This window comes from Mugil cephalus, chromosome 1, assembly GCF_022458985.1.
Source record: "Mugil cephalus isolate CIBA_MC_2020 chromosome 1, CIBA_Mcephalus_1.1, whole genome shotgun sequence".
In the NCBI taxonomy this organism is placed as follows: domain Eukaryota; kingdom Metazoa; phylum Chordata; class Actinopteri; order Mugiliformes; family Mugilidae; genus Mugil; species Mugil cephalus.
In genome coordinates this window covers 17,755,170-17,778,835 of record NC_061770.1, presented here as the reverse complement: position 1 = coordinate 17,778,835, position 23,666 = coordinate 17,755,170, and the positions used below count along the sequence as shown (strand labels likewise).

The window sequence follows — 23,666 nt, the reverse complement described above, 5'->3', positions numbered from 1 at the left end:
TTAGTCTCATTTAATCTCTTATGAATTTCTTGACATCACAGCAGATCCAGATGTTTGACATGTGAACTGTTTCCACGCATTAGTACTTTACTCAAAATCCTTTCAAACAAAAGCCATACCTCTGAACTCAAAGCACACATTGTTTTGTAATTATTTTTTACGTATGTTTGCATTCCTTTGAGGACAAATGAAATATTTCCCACTTTCACTCAAAGTGTATTTGCATATAAAACAGTGTATAATCTATATGAAAGAAAAAATGTTTTTTTTTTACAGAGATTTTTTTTGCACAGTCTGCTTTTTTTGTACTACCTTATTTTGCACAAACTACTACCACTGTCTATATTTTATAATCTTAGCATTATATTATATTACCTTTTTTTTTTAAAACACAGAATGTCCTTATACTCCTATTGTCCTGATTACTGATTAGTAATGGCCTATAATGCTATTTTTTTCTGCCTTTAGAGGAAGTTCTGTCTGGATAAAGCTGCACTATAGTACTCCTCAACCTGTCTTGACAGCCCTTGACAGCTAATTATGCAGCCCGTCTTTAGGCCCCGCCCCGTTAAAATTTTAACCAATTGGAAACGCGGAATGGAGGACAGCCAATCAGAGCGCCCCTCCTTTGCATACAGCATTACGACCTGCAGACACAATTACTGTGAATGTTACAGTGTACATCATGCTGGCTAAGGACTTATAGTGCCTATAATTGGTCACCGACACCGCGGTTAATTAATTAAATCGTTTTTTTCCCTGCCTGTTTATTTTTACCGCTGCTGTGCGGTGGAATAATCGGGAGCTTTGAGGACGCTCCGTGTTTTCAAAGCCAGAAATAGTCGCTGTCAAGAGGACTACTGTTTTGTTGATGTCATCCGCGGAAGAGCTATAGCGACCTTCAATTTCTAAGCAAGACCGGAATAAACAAAGACTCGTCTCGTGGTTATTTTCTCGTTTTGTCGTGTTCGTCAGTGACACCACCAGCGAGGATGGGACTTTTTCTACGCGGTATCCTGCTCGTATCCGTTTGCAGCTCTCTCGCAGCCGGTGCAGATTTTCAGCAGAGACCCGGAGCCTTCGGACTGTCGGTTTTTGAGAGGCGTTCAAACACCGGAGAGAAAGCTGCGAACATCGTGAAGAGGTCTCTGCCCGGATGGCTGGCTGCGTCCCGAAATCACAAGATAAAGCGCAGGAGCGCGGAGCAGGACGACCCGTGCAAAGCTCTTCATGAATACGGCACCAAGTTGGCAGACAACACCCACCGTGTAAGTTACCAACTGAGGTCCCGTTTCACTTCGCACGACAATTAAATGAGCCTCGGCGAAGGTGATGCGCAGGTGCTAAGCAGGTGCACGAACAGGCCTAATCAGCTATTCAGTGTTGTGAGAAACCTAGCTACTGACGGGCTGTTTTTTCCATTCACCTGTAAGCCCTGAAGCCCAGGACGACTGCTATCAAAATACCCAATGTGGTTTTAGTATAATCCCATGTTCTTAAATCTTAACAGTCATTTAATGTAACATAAGGCCTTTGTGTTGGCTGCACTTATGATATACCATGATCTCCTCTCTTTAGTATTTGGTGCATTGAAATACAATGAAGTGAAACTGGGATAAAGCCCATGTTCCTCATGCTTTAGACCTGGGCGTAGGTTTCTGCTCATAGGCTACCAGACCTGTTTACATCTTCAAAGGCTGCACTTACGCTTATTACCTACTTCACAAAACATTAGGGACACCAGCGTAAGCAAATGCATTCTAATATAACAGCCTTGCAGTAAATCTTCATGAATGCTATAAGGTTTATTTATGATAAACTGTTAAAGAAAGGTGATAATTTAGCTGTGTGATCATTTTTGGAGGATTTAGTTTGTGGTGCTGTTAAACTGCATTGAAATAAACACTAAAGTGTTTGTATCGTGTGGTCGAGCTTTCTGACTAAACTGGGGCCGTTAAAGTAATGAAGAAACCTGTGTCGGGTCAAATCAAAGTTTATTTGACCTGACAAGACAATGCGGTTAAACAGTAATTCAAACCATAGGCTTTTAAAATGAAACAGCTGAATCAACGGCGGTGGTTATTTTAAACAAATGCTGAATACCATACAAACCCACCGTCGTTAAGAGAAGATTTTGTGCATTTGTTTGCACTAATGTACCTAATGAACTGGCGTATGGTTTATTTTTCTCAAGCATGCAGCCGTGTTCTGGATTAAACTATCACACTTCGCTCTGCCGCACCGAGAGTGAGCCCCCGTGAATGTTGACAGGCTCAGGGGAATTCATGTGACTGCCCATGTGGTATTTATTTTGTAATTAAAAGCTGCGTTTTCTTAGGAGTCAAGGCAGTTAGAAAGTTGGGACTGTTTTACTTGGACTTCCTGGAGAAGGTAGAACGCAAAACATGTTCTCTGCAGACCTGACAGTTTCACTGTATGGTTAGCAAATATCTGTCCAAGCGCCTGAATTCAGTGCAGCCCTTTGCTGCTTATTTGCCTACCTCCTCGGTGCCATGTGATCAACTTTGCATTACAGCTTTTGTATACTTGACCTCAGTAATCTGAAGTCCACAGAATTCCTGAAGACTCAGCCTCCTTGTTCCAGCCTCCCACTGGTGTGACTATTCACCACTGAATATCATGACCTCTATAACAGGAAGCAGGAGTCTTTCTTACAATAAAAGTGAAAGAGACTATTTGGATCATCAGAAAATCTAATTCTTGATCTCGTGGTATTCATTATCTGCATTCTGAGGTCTGCTGAGGGCAATTAGCTTCAAGCCTTGTGTTTGCTGAAATGCCTGTCTGTTTGCATAAGTGGTACTTCGCTGTGTGCACTTTATCATCCATGGAAACACGTTGCCAGTCAAAGCAAAAAATACACATTGTGGAGGCAGAAGTCACAAATAAGCTTTGGCCCCCGTTGAGATGATTGTTCCTTTTGTCATTCAACTGTTCAAACACATTCTTCAACTTCCTCAAGAGTTTTCAGTGTGCTTACTCTAATGTATTTTATATGTGAATATGTGTTTTCTCTTCCCTTCAGTATACCTTCAATGACCTGAGTGGGTCGGTGTCTCTTGCCTGGGTTGGAGATGGAACTGGGGTGAGAGTCATAATTATCCTCCTATGCACCTAGCATGTTTCTCATGCAGTGGTTTTCTTCTGTGACATGAATAGGACAGACATGGATGTATGTAATGAGACAGTGGAAGACAGTCTACCCACAGAGAGTATTGTATACAATACATGCTCCACTTCCCTTAAACTGAACCTCCATTCTGTGCAGGTCATCCTGGCTTTGACGACTTTTCAGGTGCCTTTCTTCATGATAAGACTCGGGCAGTCCAAACTCTATCGCAGGTAATTCTTGCGACCTCACCGATTAGCAAATGCACATGGTTGGTAGTTGATTTGTCTTTAATTTTGTTGAAACCCCCTCGTCTTTCAGTGAGGACTACGGGAAGTCGTTTGAGGACGTGACCAACCTCATCAACAACACCTTCATCAGATCAGAGTTTGGCCTTTCAATCGGCCCCGAGAACTCAGGGAAAGTAAGACGAGCCCCCGTCAAGTCCTCTCCACGTTTATGCTTCATGTAGTCATTGTTGTGTGTAGCAGTGCAGTTGCGTGTTCCTAAGGAACATTTTGGGCTCTTGCTTTTAGGTGATCCTGACGGGTGAAATATCTGACGCGCTCGAGTCTCGGATTTTTGTCTCTGATGACTTTGGAAAGAGTTTCACCCACCGGGACTTGCCTTTCAATCCGATGATGCAGATCACATACAACCCTGCAGATTCCAAAGTGCTGCTTGTCCTCAGCACAAGCGTGAGTAGTGGATGTTAAAGTTTTACATTTTGTATGTAAGACCATTTCGGATCTAGGTTAGTTAGGTTATGTTTGTCTTTATAATCATATCATCAGCTAATCATTTATAAAAAGAATTTGTGTGACCTATATTTTTTGTGTGTTTGGGTGTAGTACATTTATTAGCATAGCTGTGGTGTTTATGAGCAACTCCTGTATGTCAACCTTTCTGTAAAGGTGCAAAGTTAATATTTAATATGTTGGTCATCCACAGAATGATTTGTGGCTGTCTGAGGATTTTGGCAGCAACTGGAAAAAGATCCACAGCATGGTGTGTCTGGTGAAGTGGTAAGAGGCAAAACAAACTGACATATTAGTCCCCTTATCACGTACTCAACGGACAAATACTGGTCTCATTCAGTTCAAGGTAGAATGTCTGTTAGGCAAGATTAGGTAGAAGTGGACAAACGCCATTCTTACGGCTCTGGTATGTGGTTAAGATTTCAAGAAGTGATATACACTCTCGTAGACAGATGGGCCCTTTTTGTTTTAGTGTCTCGATCCGCTTCATTGCATGCAGAATATGTTTCAACACGTTTGGCTTTTTCAAAATTATACTAACTTGTCCCCCTTTCGTTAAGGAAACTTTTATCATATTGATGAGATAAAGCTTTATTGTTGCAGCACCTTTACCAAACAGGCAGTAAAACACAATTGCACTCTGTGACTCTTTGACTGGTTGTGTTGTGGCCTAGTTGTGTTATTGAGCCAGTTCCTGGTATGTGTCAGGTAGTAACCCTCTCGGCTCAAAAAAATTGCTTTTCAGTTTCAGTTGAACGGCTGCGTTGTCAAAGTCACTGAGTCTGAGAGAACATCAAGTACAAAGCAGCCTTCCCGTAATATAACCTTTTATTAGTGTCCCAGAAGATGCTGATCTGAACAGGCTGCGAGAAAATGGGTCATTTTCAACTGGGACAGGAGATTTCTGGAGTCAAAACACAGCACTCAAAGGGAGTACATATTTAAGAAGGGCTGGTTGTGTTTGATAAGCCATGCCATGTGATTTCACTGTAAAGCAATGTAACTTCAATACATTCAACTTCACCGTAAAGCAAAGCCTGCGGTATTACAATAGAAATAGATCTAGGATTTCTAGGAATAGATTGTGAAGGAATCTTAATGAATCCTGTAATGAGAGTTGAGTTACCGGTTGATTTCTCCTCAGCATTTCTTATATTCTCCTTACTTTCCTCTCTACTTCTAGGGGATCGAAAAATACCATATTTTTTACGGCCAACCCCAACGGATCCTGCAGTAAGTGATCTCCTCTCTAAGCAAAAATGACAAAACACCTCTGTAACTTCACATGCATGCAACTTTTCTACATGCAAATGACTGAGGACAGCAGATAATAGTCCTGTACCCTGTTTAGCCTTATTTTCACAATTTAGTTTAATCATTATAAATATTAAACATATCTATTAGTTACATGTATATTTCCATGGATGTGTTCCCCTTATATTTATAAGTTGTCTTTTTTAAAAAAAATTTTTGCAGGTGACAGGGGAATGTTGGAACTCAAGAGGACGTCGGACTACGGACGAGTGATCAAGACCGTCGCCAGTAAGATCTACTCTTTTGGCCTCGGTGGACGCTTCCTCTTTGCCTCAGTGATGACAGGCAAGGTCAGTACACAGGAAGATCAGAAAAAATATTAATCACTTAGACCTTTGTACGAATGTGACAGCAAAAAACAGATATTCTTTCTATAGTTGTGTGTGGTTTGAATGAGAAGTTACTGAGTTAAAATAACACTGGTAGATAGCGTATGGGGAAGAAGAAAAATACCAGTCACAGCTGATGGAGAAGTGTTCAGATAACGATAAGAATATTGATTTTTCTCCCTCGTGTTTCCTGAATTTATCGTTATATATGAACAGCTCTCTAAATGCTAGCCCTATATCATGATCATGTGGTTGTCACGACTGTGAAAATATTAGTTTATTAGTTTATTGTGATGTGAACAGTCCCTGTTAAACCCCTGTACAAAGTGTCAGCTTTAGCTAATGAAGCTAATTTCCAGCTGTAGTCCTAAAAACTCCTAAAAATGAAATGCGATGCAAAATATAATCAACATAGGGTTAAAAGGGGAAAGCAGCAGCAGCAATTTGAAAATACAATGCAGGTTACACTAAGACAGAAGAGACACAGTAGTACACACCTATAAAAAAAACACAAAACACAAAGCACGCATTTAGCATGGATTAAACTCTCAGGAGATATTTTACTGTGCGTGTGTGTATACTGTAGAAAATGAAGTTAATTTGTAAAATGTTACAGTCCTCATCCACGCTTCGGTCTTCATTTCCCACCCATCTCTCTGCAGGGCACTCTGAGGATGATCCATGTGTCCGTGGATCAGGGTGACACTTGGAACATGGCCCAGCTGCCTCCTGTTGGCCACGAGCAGTTCTACTCCATCCTGGCAGCGAATGATGAAATGGTCTTCATGCACGTTGATGAGCCAGGAGGTCAGTCCCTACTGCGGCACTTTTATTCTTCAGTAACAGACAGATTCGTAGTCCTTGTAAATCACTTATGTTAAAGAGTCACAAACATTAGTGCCTGACTTCAGTAATACTCTGGCGTCCACATACTTTTGAGGATATAGTAAACTTCATTATCCCCATGTGTCATGTCTTTTTTTTCCCACAGATACTGGATTTGGTACAATTTATGCATCAGATGACCGAGGCACTGTCTACTCCAAGTCACTGGAGCGCCACCTGTACACCACCACGGGGGGTGATACAGATTTCACTAATGTCACCTCCCTGCGAGGGGTTTTCATCACCAGCGTCCTGGCTGAAGGTAGCCCCGTTAACCTGCTGTGCTTAGATAAAGGAACACCAACATATCCTTGTACTCAAATTTCCCCAAACACAAACACACATATGACTTCTCCGTTACATACCAGAGGGAGAGTGTCAGGTAAATATTTAATTAGCTGTTCAGTGTTAGATGTATGAATCAGAAATACCTCACATCCCCAGTGAAACCTTTTACAGCGTGGATTCGACCCTGGCACTGCTTACTCTGGCTTACTTGTAAATGTTTTCCCACACTGTTTCCAGATAGGGGCCTCCACTGAATTCCTGCCGGCATGTTAATGTTTGGTTCTTGTCTTGTTGTTTCAGATAACTCGGTGCAGTCCGTGGTGTCCTTCGATCAAGGAGGGGAATGGGTTCCTCTGCGGAAACCCGCCAACACCAAGTGTGATGCCACAGCCAAGGACCCAGAAAAGGTAAAAAAAAAAAAAGAGAGGAAATGTGTGAAAAAGTATGTTTGACTTGATGAAAACGCTGTGTGTCTCTTCAGTGTCATATTAAGTTTTGAAGTTTTTGCAATGTGGATTTCTGTGACTCTCACTGTCGATACTGTAAACAACCAGATGCTGCTTGTGTTTTTGCCCCACAGTGCAGTCTTCACATCCACGCAGCCTACAGTATTGCTCAGAAGCTGAATGTCCCCGTGCAGCCTCTGTCTGAACCCAACGCTGTGGGTCTCATCTTGGCTCATGGTAACTCTCACATCAGAACTTAAACTTATTAATTCTGGATAAACCATAGGGTTGTTCTTTGGGCTCTGAACTCTTGTGTTCTATGTCTCATCATCAGGAAGTGTTGGTGATGCCATCTCAGTGATGAGGCCCGATGTGTATGTGTCTGATGATGGAGGTTACACCTGGCTGAAGGCCCTCGATGGGCCGCATCACTACGCTATTCTGGACTCAGGAGGGCTTCTGGTGGCCGTAGAGCACACCCCCAACCAACCTATTACAAGGGTCAAGTGAGTTACACTAACCAGTATTAACCTATTTAAGTGTATAGCTGTATGTGATCATCTGAATTAAATGGAACTCATTATAACATGAGGATAACGATGCACAGTTGCAGCACCTTGACACCATCTAAAAGGAACATCATTCATTTACACCTACCTGTTTCTTGGGTCTTTGCTGACGCTTGAACATTCTTCTAAAACCTGATAGATTTTCCACTGATGAAGGACAGTGCTGGGGTGAGTACGTCTTCACCCAAGAGCCCATCTTCTTCACTGGGCTGGCCTCAGAGCCGGGAGCTCGCTCCATGAACGTCAGCATCTGGGGCTACAGAGACTCCCTCATCAGCCAGAACTGGATCTCCATCACCATTGACTTCAGGGATCTTCTCACCAGAGACTGTGAGTAACAGATTACTTCATTGTGGAGATATATTGTGAATATTTAGGGTTTGATTATAAACGGATGAGGTGTTTCTAGGTGTGGACTCGGACTATGTGTCGTGGCTGGCCCATTCTGATGACATCAGTGACCCCAATGACGGCTGCATGCTGGGATACAAGGAGAAGTTCCTGCGTCTCAGAAAGGACTCTGTTTGCTATAATGGACGTGATTACCAGGTCACCAAACAGCCAACCCCGTGTCCATGCACCCTGGATGACTTCCTCTGGTAAGACTTTGAGTTACATTCATCAGCTCAGGTCAGAACTATGCTGGGGGGCCGAGCATGACGGTTTTACACTTACAAAGGTGGATTCTCTTCCTGCTTTCTGAAGTAAGTCTAAATGAAAAATGTTCTTATTTATATTCAAAATAAATATGTAGTGTCATGTCTGTTACCGGATCTCATCTGAAAATGTTTACTCTTTAAAGGCATGTGAAAGTAACTTAAGGAAAGGTTAACATTAAACACGTCACAATACCAGTGTAACTGTGTCCTGGAGAGGATTTTTACTTTAAATTGTACAAGCACAACTAATAATGGGATACATGACCAAGACCAAGACCTATTCAGACTTTGCATGAACATCCTACTTTGGTAATCTGATTCCAAGTGGCCAGAATTAAAATGCATCTCCAGTCATCTCATCAGATCCCATCTCAATATTGCAGTTTTGCAAATGGGAATCATTTTGACTCTCTTTTGACACTCTTGAAAATCTCTCAAGTGCATCCTGAATGCCTCTCGTACCATGTGCTGATGCACCACAGATGTTAATGCGAGGTCTGAACGAGGCCCAAATGTAGATTAATGTCTTCCATCAATTGCTAAGCATCCTCTTATCCTCTGACCCTATGCAGTGACTTTGGATACTACCGTAAAGAGAACAGCTCAGAGTGTGTGGAGCAGCCGGACCTGAAAGGCAAAGTGTTGGAGTTCTGTCTGCACGGCAAAGAGGAGCAGCTGCAGACTAGTGGGTAAGAACCCGGCTTCAGAGAGAGACTTCTGATTGTCACCAATATTTTATTAATGTTTGACATCGGTTATTCATTGACAAAATTACTGTAAACAGGCAGGGTATCCGTGATGGCATGCGTTAACCAGCAGTGACTCATATTTTCTGCGAGGCCACTCCTGTATTTTATAATAGAGAGAGAAACTAAGGATCGCACTCAGAGGAGCCCAGTGATGAAAATGAGGAAGTAGTTGTCATGCAGAGAGCAGTCAGAGGAAGCAGATGAGGGTGAGAGCAAAAGTGAATGCTGACCAGAAATGCCTAAGATATTTTTGGTCTTGTGGGTGATTGACTTAATAGAAAACGAATAATACATATATTATTTAAATTACTATGGACGAGCAGACAGTTGTTGTATGGATTCAGATTAGTTTATATCTTAAATATGGTAAGTAGGGATAAACCAAATACAAACCTCCTACTAACTGTCTTACACTCTTGAGAGATCATAAAATCACAAGTGTGCTATTGGGCCACAGCTATAGGAAAATCCCTGGAGATAAATGCGAGGGAGGAAAGGAGCCTCAGCGTAAAGAGATCGACCTCAGTAAGAGATGTGTGAGTGACCTGGTGGCGCCAGATCTCCTGGTAAGTATCTCCGCTCTCTAAGACGTACTGAAAATGCTTTAAACATAAGTGGATGCGGACATTTTGCAACTTTTTTTGCCCACTTTTGTTTTTACAGATCGAGAGCCACACCTCCAGGACTGTACCCATCGTGATAACGGTCATCATTATCATGATTGTGAGCGTTGCAGCTGGAGTCGTCTTCATCAAGAAATATGTCTGCGGCGGCAGGTTAGTGTTTCTTTGCGCACAGGGGAATATATCGATGTTGGGAATTTTTAAAACACTGATTCATTGAGTTTGATAACTTTAAAATGACTTTAATTTGGTTTTGACTGTGTCCTACAGGTTCTTGGTTCACAGGTACTCTGTGCTGCAGCAGCATGTTGAGGACACTGCAGCTGAGGGGGTGGACGACCCGCTGGAGACCAACCACTCTCCAAACGGCAAAATAGAGTTTCATGATGACTCAGATGAGGTGCGTTTAAAGTCCCTTCTTCCTTCATATGCAACCTGGACATAGAAATATGGGCACCAGATATGAATTTATGGTTAAGGAGATTGACAGTGAGATTAACAGCTAATGCTAGTTCTGCAAAAACACTTTTATATTAAGAGTTTAGTGTAATACTAACAAAAGGCCAATTACTGCCATCAAGTTTGGCGTTTGGCCATAACTGTCTGGTTTTTGGAGCCATATTTAGGTGAGAAGGATTAGCTGAGAGCTAATGTTTATACTGACTGAGTGTTACCAGGGAGTGGTTAGAAATAACTGGTTAGGGTTGGGATAAGTTTTGGTTAAGGTAAAAGAAAACACATTAACATGACTGGAAACGAATTGCTTTCACAAACAAAACGTGGTAGACGTCTTGTAGATTCTAGTTCACTTAGAAGAAACAAAGTTAGGTGTGTTAATGTAAACATAACCAGATCAGCTTCTTGTTTGCTCACCCATCAGGCCTCTGCCTTCATTGGTGCTTTTCTCTTTTTTCTCTTTGCACAGGATCTTCTCGAATAGCAAGAACTGCTTGTCACACAACTGAGCAATAGGCTTTGTGTCCACCCCGGGGGCCAGCCGCTGTTCCTATTACTCTTTTGTCTCCAGTTACTTCTTCCTTTTCACCTTCTAGTATAAACTTTAGCCTCAGCTACGGACGAGGAGTCTGTTCCTGCTGTCATCAGTGAAGTATAATGAATGTACGGAGGCTTTGTGGAACTAATGCCACAGTTGAGGAGAAACTACTGTATGAAGGAGGTCTTGTAGTGTTGTGCTTCAGTCATCAGTTCACACGAGTGAGTTTGAATCTCAAGAGTTATTTATTTTAGGGAATGAAGGACTGATGTGTGGTATTGTGAACTGCTGACAGAGCCAGAGGAGCCGGTTTCAAAGAAAAGCTCGTTGTATAGATCCACCACCACTGCATTACGGGTCCTGCCTCTCCCGTCACCTGGGAGTGCTACTGGAAATACCCTCTACTTCTCTTCAAGATTTGCGTCCTTTTCTCATGCACTGTACATAAACATGTTTTTCTTTTATTTCATTTTCGTTGTTGTTGAAGTGACATCAGTTTGGTACGTGTTGAAAGGTTGCACCTGGTTGTTGGTTTATAACTCCTCCAGACTACTTGCGTCTTAATAATCCCTACGTTTGATGAAGTATTGGTTGGTCAAAGAGTGTGACGCAGATGGCCATGAGTGTATAAACTGGAGGCTTTAAGCTTCGCTGATTTGTAAAATATTCCTTTTCTAGTCTGTACATGAAAAACAAGCCTGCAGACTTTTTTTTGGTAGGCCTCGGTTTTAGGATCAAGGGTGGAAGTAATAAGGCACAAGTGGAACTTTCCATTAAGTCTGATAGCAATAACATGTTTAGATTTAGTTTATTCAGTATATTGTCCGCGCACGTGAAATAATCCTATCGGCACAATCTCTCTTATTCTCTTCAGTTGGTTTGTTTGATAAATGGAAATGTCATTGCACCAAACAGATAATGTGTCAATGTCCAGGGTGGATGTGTCTCTGTTTCAAGACAGGATTTAAAACGTTGCCTGCAGTTTATCTAAAGCACAAGGTCCTTTGTATGAGAGTCTGGAGTCAATGATTTTTCTTAAACGTGACCTGTTGTAATAAGACTAATAATCACTGTAGTCCTATTTAAGTTGTGTTTTTGTACTAAACAACCTTTGAAATTATTTAATAATTTGACAAAATGTTCAGAAATGTTGGAAATGATTATAGTTTGATAGTGAATATCTACAGATGTTTGTTTTTTACAACACACTCAGATAACCAATATAATTAGATGATGGAAACATATTAGCAATGTGGAAAAAAAGAGACTCTTCATTTGTGTAAATGTTGTATAGCCTAACTACTGCTGTAGCCTATTAGAAGCGTTAACTGTCTGAATAAGCTGCAAACTTTATTGAATTTGAAGGTGGAGTAGATTGTCTACAACAACAGGATCATCTGTTTTTTACAACGAACTGCCGTTTCCTCAGCAAAACTGTCTTATCATGTCATGTCTTACTTTTTTTTTTTTGTTTGTTTTCATACTTTGTCCGTCTTGTGTTAAAAAGTTGCTTTCAAACGGGATTAGTCCTTTTGTGACATGCTGGTTTCCGAGTGCACTAAATAGGGTGTGGTTACACAAGTGCCTGCTGTGAGGACCTGACGTGTGGCCACCACCTATTTACTGATTATTATGTATATCAACTGATAAGTAACCAGTTTCATCCAATATGTCAGCGACACTCCTGAGTTGCACTTGTTGCCTAAGAGGATTTCTTTAACAGTAAATGTCTGTCTCACATGAGCTCACACTGAACTGCATGGTAACTCTCTATAATAGTTTGTAAAAAACAAAAATGAAAAAAAAGAAAAAAAAGAAACCCAAACCAAACAACCCTTCAATAACCTGGTTCTCTCTTTCGTGTGTCGGTATGAGGCTTATCTTCATAGCTGATGAAATAGTCAAACACAACCTAAACACAGTTCAGAGTGTATACAGGGTTATTATGTAGCTGGGAAAGACCTGGCAAGATTTTATTTAAAGAATTTGTTGCATTATTTGAGGGTAACACAGTTTTTCTTACAGTTTTAGACTGCTGTATAAATTAAAAATAATTGTGCTGGTTCTGTAAATATACAAGGTTACACCTTTATATCTGCTATGTTTCTCTTTTCTGTATATTTGAGACAATTTTCTTTGGGTTTGCCAATAAATTCATATGTTCCTCTACATGTGTTGCCTAGTTCTTATTTCTCATGAATCTGAATGCATAAAAATAACACGAGAAAATTAAACCTAAGAAGAAAAATAAACCAACAAAAAAACTGCACATAGTTGTGGATCAAGTGTCGCCTTTACGTGGTTTACAATGAGCTCAGTTACAAAAGCACTTTCTGGTTGTGGGACAACTATGGCAATTATTCCTCAGTATGAAATGAAACTAAAATTTGTCTTCTTCAACAAATGCTGCATTCTTGTTTCCATTATATACCTGGTTGTAAAGTAAATACGATTAGTCGTTTTAGTCCTTGTATATTATGTTCTGAATTCCTGGTGTGTATACGAAAGGGAGTATAACAGTAAACAGTAAATTGAGAAAGAAAGGCACGTAATAAATGGACCAAAAAAGTAAGAGAAATTGTTGAATACATACATATTACACGAGAAATCACAATACTTTTATTCATATTTGAATATCATTTGTCCGAAACATAATATATAATAATCTGTTCAAAAACTCACTGAGCTGATTATTGCAGGATGTAATATCAATCTGAACATGACACAAGTTCAGCTAACAGTTCAACACATTAAGTCCTCATATTCTATACAAAAACTTTCCCTCCGAGTCAAAGAATTCGCACCCAACTTGCCTCACAGGAGATGGTTTTTCCATTTCCATAAACTCTTCAAGTTCTTCCTCCGTCCAGACCCGTCCATCCCAGCTATCTTCATCCTCCTCATCCTCCACTGTGGGACCTGCATTTGTTCCAATATCACTGTCTACGGTTGAGCTCGTCACTGTGGCCTGTTTGCTTATGCCAGCTGTGAGTTGACCGGGCAGAACCGGGACAGAAACAGGACTCTTAGCTAAGGATGCTGAGCCTTCATCTCGAATCACCTGAGTCTGACTCGCCACAGGGACCAAAGCGGCCTCTGTATTTCCAGATGCTAGCATGGCTGGTGTGAGGTTCCTGGGAAGTTTCTGCATGCCCCGCTGTGTCCCTGAAGGTAGCACCTGCTGCCCGAGTTCAGCCATCACTTTGGCATTCTGCTTGGCTCTTCTTTCCGGAGAGGGGACGAACTTGCTCCTGAGCACTCGAAAGATGACATCGGGAGTGACAGAGAAACCCTCGGCCAGACGCTCTACGGTCCACTCCTCTGGCAGTTCTTGCTTCAGAAACCTGGGAAATAGGTTAAATTTAGTTCAAGGCTTTAATTCAGCGGCTGCTTCAGGGGCTGGATCTACACATCAGAGCTCCCTCACCTGATCTGCTCCATAGCATCCCAGGTTAGCTTCCTCTGCGGAGCTCCTTTTGGAGTCATCTCCCTCCTCAGGATGTGATACTTCAAAGTCCTCTGCCTTTTCCTTCCTTCACTGAGAAATACAAGAGAAGCTGTTTAAAAGTCCTAATAAATACAGCATTAACATGGGCATAAATTACTATGTAGTCAGTGCTGTTGTATCTCACTCCATCAAGGCTTCGAGCCTGTCCTCCACATCCTCCAGTTCATCAGACATATCATCCATGTCTCCATCTCTGGTTGATGCTGTCTCTCTGTGCACACGGTCCTGGTCCATCCATGCCTTCCTGCCACCTACTCTACTCGCAAATCGACGGATATTAGCAGAGACTGGAGGAATCACCGAGAGAGCACCAAACCTGGAGAAGAGGGAGAGGACCTGAAGAGATCGGGCCATGCTGATATGTAGCATCAGCTTGTTATGCCGAGTTGCAGGTTTACAGCCAATTAACTGACATGATAATACAATCCTAGCCACTGACACGCCTCGTTTTGATCGAGATATATCTTCTTATTCTAAAGCTAATCGCAGAGACTTAATGTCGTTACAATTATCTTATAACAAAAGCAAGACCTTCACATAAAACGTCTCACGCCGCCACCATGCAGCTAACCTACAGAAGCACTTCCGCAAACAAACACCAGTCTTACATCATCATGCGGCGCTGCTGCCATCTGGCGGCTTGGAGGGGAAATTGTTAGGTGGACATCGATTGACTAAAGAGATTAATGTGATAGGAAGCGCGTAAATATATGTTATCACACGTTTCCACATTTTTAAAATAATAATAATAATAATAAAAAAAACATCTAATATAATAAGCAGAGATTTTGTCAAATTAAAATATCCCACGAGAACTGGCGCTAAGATATATATATATATATATATGTATATATAAATGGCATATAAATGTGTGTGTCAGAACTCATGGGATAAGGGAAGCAAAGGCAGGATATTTTTTACAATGTACAAGAAAGCATAGGTAAAAGCAATAACTGCAGTAGAGGAGAGCCGCCGCATTCATCACCATAATGAATAAATATCGGACACTGTGGTCTGGCCGGCTCTGACTGGGAAATATCCTGATGGAAAATGTGAATGTGGAAAGTGACATATGTAATTTTACAATACAGGAAATAGTTATCTCAAAAGAGGAGACTTTTCAGAGACCTGGGAGAGGTATTATTTAACAGGTACACATTGCTGAATCTGAAAGACTGGAACAAAATTAAGAAAACTGCTGCCTGTAGTATCTGCACTCCACTGGAATATACGACAGAATATGATTAAACACTAAGAGAAATGGCATGGCATGAAAAGTAGAGGGCAGAAATAGGCCTTGGATGCGTCTAGACTGCCAAACAATGCCAAAGACAACACTGCCAAAAATGAGTCTAAATGGCGACATCTGCCGTGCGGCGGTGGTACTGCACCGCGCCCTGTCCCCTGTAACCATGTGTCACGCAGCTGCGCACCTCCTCCCGGGCGTCGTTGTTTCATTTGCGCCATTTTGTCCGCTCACTTTGTTGATTGGGCTTTAGCGAGCTGTACTAGAGCCAATCAGAGGGAAACCGGACAGCGAAGATACGGTAAGGGAGCCCCGATTGAAGGCATTGGTAGTTGTCAGCACGGATTGGTTTGTCATGGACCAACCAAATTACTAACCCTGCTAAATGCAAAAAAAACTCGAAACTTGGAAGTTTGATTTCGAGCGCCGTGTCCCTGCGTTGTAAGGCTGAAAAAATACTAGCTTCTTTTCCCCGATGTGAGCTGCTGCGAGGAAACATGATCCGTCGACAAGCCTCGGCTAACGTTAGCTGGTTAGCTACAATAATGTATCTCGAACAAAGAGGTGGTCGATAATAGCATCGTGCAAGCACTGGCAATCTTTGCCTAGCAAGCTACCACCGCCGTCTGTCATAAACAACAGCATAAAAAGAAGGCAAGCATTAACATTTTACCAGATGGAGAGCCTCTGTTTGTGCTCTCTGGATTTTACCACGCTTTTCTGGCTAACTGGAGCTAGCTGTTAGCTTGCTCTCGATTATCTAACAAACGAACAAACATGAGCTGCTCAAACTAAATGCTCCAAAATGGGTTAATATGTCGCATTTAAATGTCAGACACGGCATCTGACACAGGACAAAGATGTAGCGAGTTGGAATTAAAATGAAAAAAAAAAAAAAACACTAAACGGCCCCTGTGTAAATAACACGAACACGTAGATGGGAGGCTGAAGATACGACACATTTTTTTGGCAAATTATTACAAACGACTGTAGGCTGCATCTTAAATACATATAGAGATAAACATGTCGACTCATACTGTGTGTCTTTGTCTCAAGAGGACTGTGTGAGTAAGCTATGGAGCAGTACACCACTGCCACCACTACCACTGGGGAGCAGATTGTCGTGCAGACTGCCAATGGACAGATCCAGCAGCAGGTGAGCTCAGAAATGACTCAGATTCATTTGTGTTTGGTAAGGTAAAGCCCCCCCCACACTCACCCACCCACTCACAAAAAAAGATAAACAGTATACAATAAGAAGACATGTGTCAAGAAGAACCACCAGCATCAGAAAACAGTCCAGGGGGGTTCCAGGTCCGGTCTATTTCCTGATGCCTACCTGTCTGAGACTGTGTTGTCCTGCCTTGCCTGCAGACACAGGGCACAGTGACGGCTGTGCAGCTGCAAACAGAGGCGCCAGTGGTGACGGCCTCAGGCCAGCAGGTGCAGACACTCCAGGTAGTGGTGTCACCGCCGCCCTGTGTCAGTGCCCATGACAGTATTTCACCCATCAAGTACGCATGCTATATCAGGGCTGTTTTTTTTTTTTTTGTTGTTGTTTTGTTTTTTGCTCTATGACCCATCTGCGCTGTTTGGTTCATCATATCCTCCCAGCATGTTCTACAGCTGCCTGAACTGCATGTTCCTCAGCACAGTGTGTCAGCCTCTGGTTTTTGCTTGTGCTCCCTTGGCTGTGAAAAAAACACCACTGTTTACCTGAGTTGTGCTTGGCTCTTGCTTTTAAAAAGCAAGTTCCGAAAGCCAGATGCTGTCCTTGTTCTCGAGGATGATAAATGTTGGAAACATGAGTCGTGTGTTTTGCAGTTAGCAGAAGAACCTTCTGGGGTTCAGCACTGAGCAGCATGGATCCACAACCATTACAGGCCGTCAGGTCACTTCATCTAAATATAAGTTTTCTTACCGTCTCGTCGCAAAGTGTCACGTGTCATCTGTGCATCTGCTGTGTCAGGCTTTCAGTTATCGCACTTTCCATGTTGCATATGTAAATGCAAATTAATTTCATGGTAGCATGTGTTTAATTCACACGAAGTTTAAATGAACTTCTTGGTTCTGCAGCAATGCTCCTGTGAATGCAAAATGTGAAAACACATTTTGCATTTGCGGCTTCACTTTGTGGGAAGTTGTTGAGAATATACTGTAAATGCTGCTTGGGTCCACCGTGTAACTGGGTAGTCTAACGCTTCAAAATGCAGAAACGGAAAGAATGACATTGAATCATCAAACTCTTGTCAGTGCCGTGTTGTCCTTGATGTTTGATGTCACTTGCATGCAGCCCTGTAAGTCACATGTAAGAAGTGCTGACATAAACACCGCTGCTTTAACGGCTTCATCTGTGCCTCTGTAGGTCCAGGGTCAACCCCTGATGGTTCAGGTGAGCGGTGGACAGCTCATCACGTCGTCAGGGCAACCCATCATGGTGCAGGCCATGTCAGGGGGTCAGGGTCAAACCATAATGCAGGTCCCTGTATCTGGAGCTCAGGGGCTACAGCAGGTAAAGAATATATTTAGATATTTGCATTAAATATTACCACTACAGAAGATGTGCACGACATTGTAGTCTGACAATAAATGTATAACTGTCGACAAATTATATGAAAAATGAATATACAGTGGGGGAAATAAGTATTTGATCCCCTGCTGAATTTGTAAGTTTGCCCACTTCCATAGAAATGATCAGACTCTGGTTTTTATGGTTGTTTACTGGTTATGGGTATAGACAGAATATCAGTCGAAAATGCATAAAAAACACACAATCTAAAAGTTATAAATTGTTATGTATTTTATTAAGGGAAATAAGTATTTGATCCCCAACAATTCACTTAGAATTCAGGCTCCTACAGATTGGCTGGTGCGCATGTGGCACACAGCTGTGCTCAGTCAACTAATTACCAATACTCCTGATCTTAACTCGTCATGTATATAAAGCACACCTGCTCTAAGAATCAGTTTCTTACATTCCAACTTCTACAGCACCATGGGCAAGACCAAAGAGCTGTCAAAAGATGTCAGGGACAAGATTGTAGACCTGCACAAGGCTGGTATAGGTTACAAAACCATCAGCAAAAGGCTTGGTGACAAGGTGACAACTATTGGTGCCATTATTCGCAAGTGGAAGACCCATAAAAGGACCATCAACTGTCCTCGGTCTGGAGCTCCCCGCAAAATCTCGCCTCATGGAGTGAGGATGATGATGAGAAAGGTGAGGGAGCAGCCTAAAACAACACGGCAGGAGCTTGTTAATGATCTGGAAGCAGTTGGGACCTCCGTCACCAAGAAAACAGTTGGCAACACACTGCGCCGTTATGGATTGAACTCTTGCAGTGCCCGCAAGGTCCCCCTGCTCAAGAAGGCACATGTACAGGCCCGCCTTAAGTTTGCCAGTGAACATCTAAATGACTCAGAGAAGGCTTGGGAGAAAGTGCTGTGGTCTGACGAAACCAAAGTTGAGCTATTTGGCATTAACTCGACCCGCCGTGTTTGGAGGATGAAAAAACGTGAGTATGACCCAAAGAACACCATACCCACGGTTAAGCATGGAGGTGGAAACATCATGTTTTGGGGCTGTTTTTCAGCAAAGGGTACAGGGCAACTTCACCGCATTATGGGGCCAATGAATGCAGCCATGTACTGTAACATCTTGGACAAAAACCTTCTTTCCTCAGCAAGAACACTGAAGATGCCTCGTGGGTGGGTTTTCCAACATGACAATGACCCAAAACATACTGCCAGGACAACAAAGGAGTGGCTCAAGAAGAAGCATATTAAGGTCATGGAGTGGCCTAGTCAGTCTCCAGACCTTAACCCGATTGAAAACCTGTGGAGGGAGCTGAAGCTCCGAGTTTCCAAGAGGCAGCCAAGAAACTTGAAGGATTTAGAGACTGTCTGTAAAGATGAATGGGCCAAAATCCCTCCTGCGCTGTGTGCAAACCTGGTGACCAACTACAAGAAACGTCTCATCGCTGTGCTTGCCAACAAAGGTTTCTCTACAAAGTACTGACTTGTGTTGTGCTTGGGGATCAAATACTTATTTCCCTTAATAAAATACATAACAATTTATAACTTTTAGATTGTGTGTTTTTTATGCATTTTCGACTGATATTCTGTCTATACCCATAACCAGTAAACAACCATAAAAACCAGAGTCTGATCATTTCTATGGAAGTGGGCAAACTTACAAATTCAGCAGGGGATCAAATACTTATTTCCCCCACTGTATGTGGGATTATCATATAGTTGTGACGATGGATTGATGGCTGTGCTGTAAAGTAGAAACGTGTAAAATAATTTACCGTAGTAAGTGAAGATAATCAACGTGGATGTTGTTCTGTTTCTGTGTGTAGATCCAGCTGGTGCAGCCAGGTCAGATCCAGCTCCAAGGTGGTCAGACTCTCCAGCTCCAGGGCCAGCAGGGTCAGCCTCAGCAGATCATCATCCAGCAGCCCCAGACAGCCATCACAGCAGGACAGAACCAGGTGTTACATTCTGACCATTCAAAGTGGAAAGTTATTTGATCGGATTATTAAATATTTGCTGTCACAATGAATATATTGTCTCAGAGGAGAGCGAAAGGATTTATGGCAATCTCCTTTTATTATTCTGGTTCTTGGCACCTTCTTTCAAAGCTAATTGTGTAGTTAATTTCAAAACACACATCTCAAGATAGCTGTGAGATAAATCTTGGCGTAGAGTTTTTTGGTTTGTGAACTGCTTTGTATTCCTGTAAGATGAGAAGCAAAATATTTATGTGAGGTGATTTACTTTTCCCACCCTCCGCCAAAGGGCCAGCAGATCAGTGTGCAGGGCCAACAGGTGGCACAGACGGCCGACGGACAGACCATCGTCTACCAGCCTGTCAATGCAGATGGCACCGTCCTGCAGCAGGGTAAACTCTCCATCCTCCCTTCTGTTTTTTTTTTTTTTAGATTTCATTAACAGGAGCGCGTTTGAGCCGCCTTCTTGAATAACCTCTGTGTTTCGATTTTCACCGTTTGCAGGAATGATCACAATTCCAGCTGCCAGCTTGGCCGGTGCCCAGATTGTACAAGCAGGGAGTGCAAACACCAACACCACCAACAGCGGCCAAGGCACTGTGACCGTCACCCTGCCCGTCTCCGGCAACATGGTCAATGCAGGTGGAATGGTCATGGTAAGACCTTGTGCAGAGGTATCCAGCATCTTTTATCTTTTTTTTGTAGTCTAGAGTCACACAGCGGGGTGTGGTGTGGTGTGGTGACGGTCAGAGAACACAAAATTCATTCATAATTTTTCATTTCTTTTTTCTTTTCTTTTCTTTTTTTTTTTCCAACCAAGTGTAATCGCTCTGTAATTTCTACAGCATGTGTTAAAATTATTTTATATAAATCATCCATTCAGTACATCCATGTTGGTGCCTCAACTCGGCCAGTGCAATTAAATCCAAATTTAGTGGTTACCATGTTTACTATCAGTACGTTGTTTTTTTAAAACCATTTCTGTAGCCATATACCAGCCTTGGTGAGGATATTGCTGTTTACTAAGAATGATAAGGGGGGACTGCTTGCCCCTTTATTATTCTTATTAGAAATTTAGTGCATCATACCATTTCCAGGCAACCACCCGGTATCAGCCTGTAGTCTCCGGTTAGATTGAAAACATCTGTATGGGCATTTAAGGCAACTAACATTTATCGTATGAGTTGCGATACGTTGTAAAGGCCCAGCGCTGATCAGTAGGGATTTTGCTCTTTTCACTGTAACTGCTACATTCTGTTGTTTGCTTTCCATGCCAGAGTTTGTAAGCACTCATCGACTGTTTGTGTCTTTCCGTCTTGTCAGATGGTTCCTGGAGGCGGCGGCGTTCCCACGATGCAGCGTATCCCCCTGCCAGGGGCCGAAATGCTCGAGGAGGAGCCTCTGTACGTCAACGCCAAACAGTACCATCGCATCCTGAAGCGAAGACAGGCCAGGGCCAAGCTCGAGGCTGAGGGCAAGATCCCCAAAGAAAGAAGGGTATGTTTCTATTTGTTGGAACAGTAGAACGCACAGGCGTTGAATTTTCCTGCACATGTGAACAGATAATGTGGAGACTGTGCTGTGATAACAATCCTTGATTCACCTTCTCTTCCACTTCCTCCTACCGCCCACTGAAGCACAAAGTTTTTAACCCATGTGCAACACCTGCCTGTAAATAATACGTCTGTCACATGTCTGTATCTGTTTGACTTGCAAAATGGTTTCATTCACCAAGTACTTCTTTATTTTGTCTTCCTTGTCGTTCTTGGCTCGCTCCTTGTACGCGTCCTTCGACCAATGCTTTTGCTTTTCGGTCTAGCAGAAATACCTACACGAGTCTCGCCATCGCCACGCGATGCAGCGCAAGCGAGGGGATGGAGGACGTTTCTTTTCCCCTAAGGACAAGGAGGAAATGGCTCTGGCCTTGGCACAAGTACGTTTTCACAGCTTTATAAAATAAAAGACACCATAATAGCTGACAATAAGAAAGAATTATGGACAGTTTACTCTGACTTTGGGATGGTTTTAATAATTTTTGCATGACAAGGGTCACATTACTCACAAGAGCTTGTCTTCCACATACAACGGCAAAGTGAATCTGTCTAGATCTATGATACTAAGAATCCCATTTAGATTTTGTGTATTCCAGTAGTGGGTTAGTTCTTCCTCGGTTTTTCTACGAAATAATTAATGTTTTTTTTGGATGTATTACATAAGGCACCTACAAGAACTCGGAAAAACAAAGAAAAACATCATAATACACAGTTGTAAAAAAGTGGCAATGAAAAACCCTGGGGTAGAGGGGCCCACGCCGATGTTCTTTCAGGGGGCGTATATTTCCTAGCAACTGCCCTGAGGACTGTTATATTAGAATACATTTGTTTTCACTAGCGTACCTGATGAACTGGCAAGTGAATGTGACTCTGTGTGTGTATTTCACTGTTTACTGTGGATTGAAGCCTGCTGTCATAATTGACTCTGTCCTCACTTTGATCCTTTGTGCTCCTCTGACGTAGCAGCAGCAGGAAGTGGCCCAGGGGACAGATGAGACAGTGGCTCAGATGATCAGAGTCTCATAGCACTGTTGTCTGGACTCTACCACACCCGAGACTCTTCATCCCATCCAACCATCTGCCGCGGCCTCGCCATCCACTCTTACCCTCCACCAAACCACAACGCTGCCACTGGGAGTTTTCTGTCATCTCTCTACTCCTAAACTGGTCTTCCAGGGAGCCCGTGGACTGCTGAGGTCGTCTTCATCCAAACGGAAGATGCTATCATGCTCAGTTTATCTGGCAGAAAACTTTTTATTTTTTGTTTTCGTAGGGTTTGTTTTTGGACAATAATGAAAAAGGAATCTTTTTTTTTTTTTTGTGTGTAACCAGGACCAGTCACACAGAGGAAACGACAGCCATGACGCCATACTCTGTCATAAGCTGGTGTGTTAAAAATATGAAAGTTTGTCGTCGGTGATTAATTTTTGCTTTAAATATTTTATGTAAATGGTAGCTGTTTTATTTTTTTTTTTCAGAGACGTTTGTTTAGCGTTAATGCTACACTGCTGTTGTATATCTTTTGTGATGCCCCTCGTTTTGAATTTTTATTTTTTTCGACCCCGTACCGTAGGGGTGGACTCAGCAGATTAAGTCCAGCCTGAGTCCTAATGTGAAGATGTTGTACAGAGTCTTTTCTTCCCCAGTGTTTTTGGATATATTTACGAATTTGCCCAGTTCTGTGGATGCATTTTATACAGTAAGTAGTCATTGTTTGTAGTAAAAAAAAAAAAAAAGTTCAGTGGTACACCACATTACACACTATCCATGTAGTTGCTTCATCAGTGAGTCCACCTGTTTTTCATTGTAGATAAATGAATTATTTTTTTTTTTTACCCATCAGATGCAGTCCTGCAATGTTATTTTTTTTATAATGAAAAAAAGATTGGACTTTGCATTCATTGAATCTATGTCAATTAAATTTTATTAAGAGACTCGAGGATATTTGTGGGTTTCTTTTTGTATCCCTATCACCTGCACTAATAAGTTAGATTTATTATAAGGGGCACCCCAGCTCTCCACCATTAACTTAGCGTTAAAGAAGTTGGTTGGATAATTGGTAAAACATCTTAAAGACACTTTAAAAATCCAGTTTCCTTTGTTT

The 23,666-nt window shown here is 42.2% G+C and overlaps 3 protein-coding genes across 20 annotated transcripts; 2 read left to right on the top strand and 1 right to left on the bottom strand.

Annotated features, from left to right (window-relative positions):
- The first annotated feature begins 644 nt into the window (after window positions 1-644).
- On the top strand, window positions 645-12,913 carry sort1b (sortilin 1b). The gene is made up of 20 exons (XM_047578543.1): window positions 645-1,268; window positions 3,047-3,106; window positions 3,290-3,363; window positions 3,452-3,554; window positions 3,667-3,828; window positions 4,082-4,155; window positions 5,072-5,121; window positions 5,365-5,492; window positions 6,194-6,338; window positions 6,523-6,678; window positions 7,005-7,111; window positions 7,285-7,387; window positions 7,485-7,656; window positions 7,859-8,049; window positions 8,129-8,318; window positions 8,951-9,067; window positions 9,585-9,693; window positions 9,791-9,903; window positions 10,021-10,150; window positions 10,676-12,913. The coding sequence occupies exons 1-20, from the start codon at window positions 993-995 to the stop codon at window positions 10,688-10,690; spliced, it is 2,475 nt and encodes an 824-aa protein (XP_047434499.1). The 5' UTR covers window positions 645-992; the 3' UTR covers window positions 10,691-12,913.
- Window positions 12,914-13,340: 427 nt separating this feature from the next.
- ngrn (neugrin, neurite outgrowth associated) lies at window positions 13,341-14,855 on the bottom strand. The gene is made up of 3 exons (XM_047578554.1): window positions 14,377-14,855; window positions 14,172-14,282; window positions 13,341-14,088 (listed from the first exon to the last, which is right to left on the bottom strand). The coding sequence occupies exons 1-3, from the start codon at window positions 14,619-14,621 to the stop codon at window positions 13,503-13,505; spliced, it is 942 nt and encodes a 313-aa protein (XP_047434510.1). The 5' UTR covers window positions 14,622-14,855; the 3' UTR covers window positions 13,341-13,502.
- A 798-nt stretch (window positions 14,856-15,653) lies between these two features.
- On the top strand, window positions 15,654-23,501 carry nfyal (nuclear transcription factor Y, alpha, like). Of its 18 annotated transcripts, none has more exons than XM_047611763.1 (10): window positions 15,654-15,799; window positions 16,555-16,654; window positions 16,873-16,956; window positions 17,864-18,010; window positions 19,860-19,991; window positions 20,299-20,401; window positions 20,514-20,665; window positions 21,333-21,506; window positions 21,832-21,942; window positions 22,526-23,501. In XM_047611763.1, exons 2-10 carry the CDS (start codon window positions 16,574-16,576, stop codon window positions 22,586-22,588), a joined length of 1,047 nt encoding a protein of 348 aa, XP_047467719.1. In that variant the 5' UTR covers window positions 15,654-15,799; window positions 16,555-16,573; the 3' UTR covers window positions 22,589-23,501. The 18 variants fall into 18 exon arrangements, with proteins under 18 accessions (XP_047467719.1, XP_047467306.1, XP_047467780.1 ...); XM_047611350.1 differs by having other exon boundaries at window positions 20,514-20,683; window positions 21,829-21,942; XM_047611824.1 differs by having other exon boundaries at window positions 16,873-16,959; window positions 22,529-23,501.
- The last annotated feature ends 165 nt before the right edge of the window (window positions 23,502-23,666 follow it).

Excerpts from the sequence above, each read along its gene's own strand:
- sort1b (XM_047578543.1), top strand. The coding sequence starts at position 993 with ATGGGACTTTTTCTACGCGGTATCCTGCTCGTATCCGTTTGCAGCTCT. Across the intron at positions 3,107-3,289 it reads GGGTTGGAGATGGAACTGGG|GTCATCCTGGCTTTGACGAC; the intron begins GTGAGAGTCATA and ends CATTCTGTGCAG. Across the intron at positions 9,904-10,020 it reads AAATATGTCTGCGGCGGCAG|GTTCTTGGTTCACAGGTACT; the intron begins GTTAGTGTTTCT and ends TGTGTCCTACAG.
- ngrn (XM_047578554.1), bottom strand. The coding sequence starts at position 14,621 with ATGCTACATATCAGCATGGCCCGATCTCTTCAGGTCCTCTCCCTCTTC. Across the intron at positions 14,283-14,376 it reads AGGCTCGAAGCCTTGATGGA|TGAAGGAAGGAAAAGGCAGA; the intron begins GTGAGATACAAC and ends TGTATTTCTCAG. Across the intron at positions 14,089-14,171 it reads GATGCTATGGAGCAGATCAG|GTTTCTGAAGCAAGAACTGC; the intron begins GTGAGGGAGCTC and ends CCTATTTCCCAG.
- nfyal (XM_047611119.1), top strand. The coding sequence starts at position 16,574 with ATGGAGCAGTACACCACTGCCACCACTACCACTGGGGAGCAGATTGTC. Across the intron at positions 16,655-16,872 it reads ATGGACAGATCCAGCAGCAG|ACACAGGGCACAGTGACGGC; the intron begins GTGAGCTCAGAA and ends CCTTGCCTGCAG. Across the intron at positions 19,992-20,298 it reads TCACAGCAGGACAGAACCAG|GGCCAGCAGATCAGTGTGCA; the intron begins GTGTTACATTCT and ends CCTCCGCCAAAG.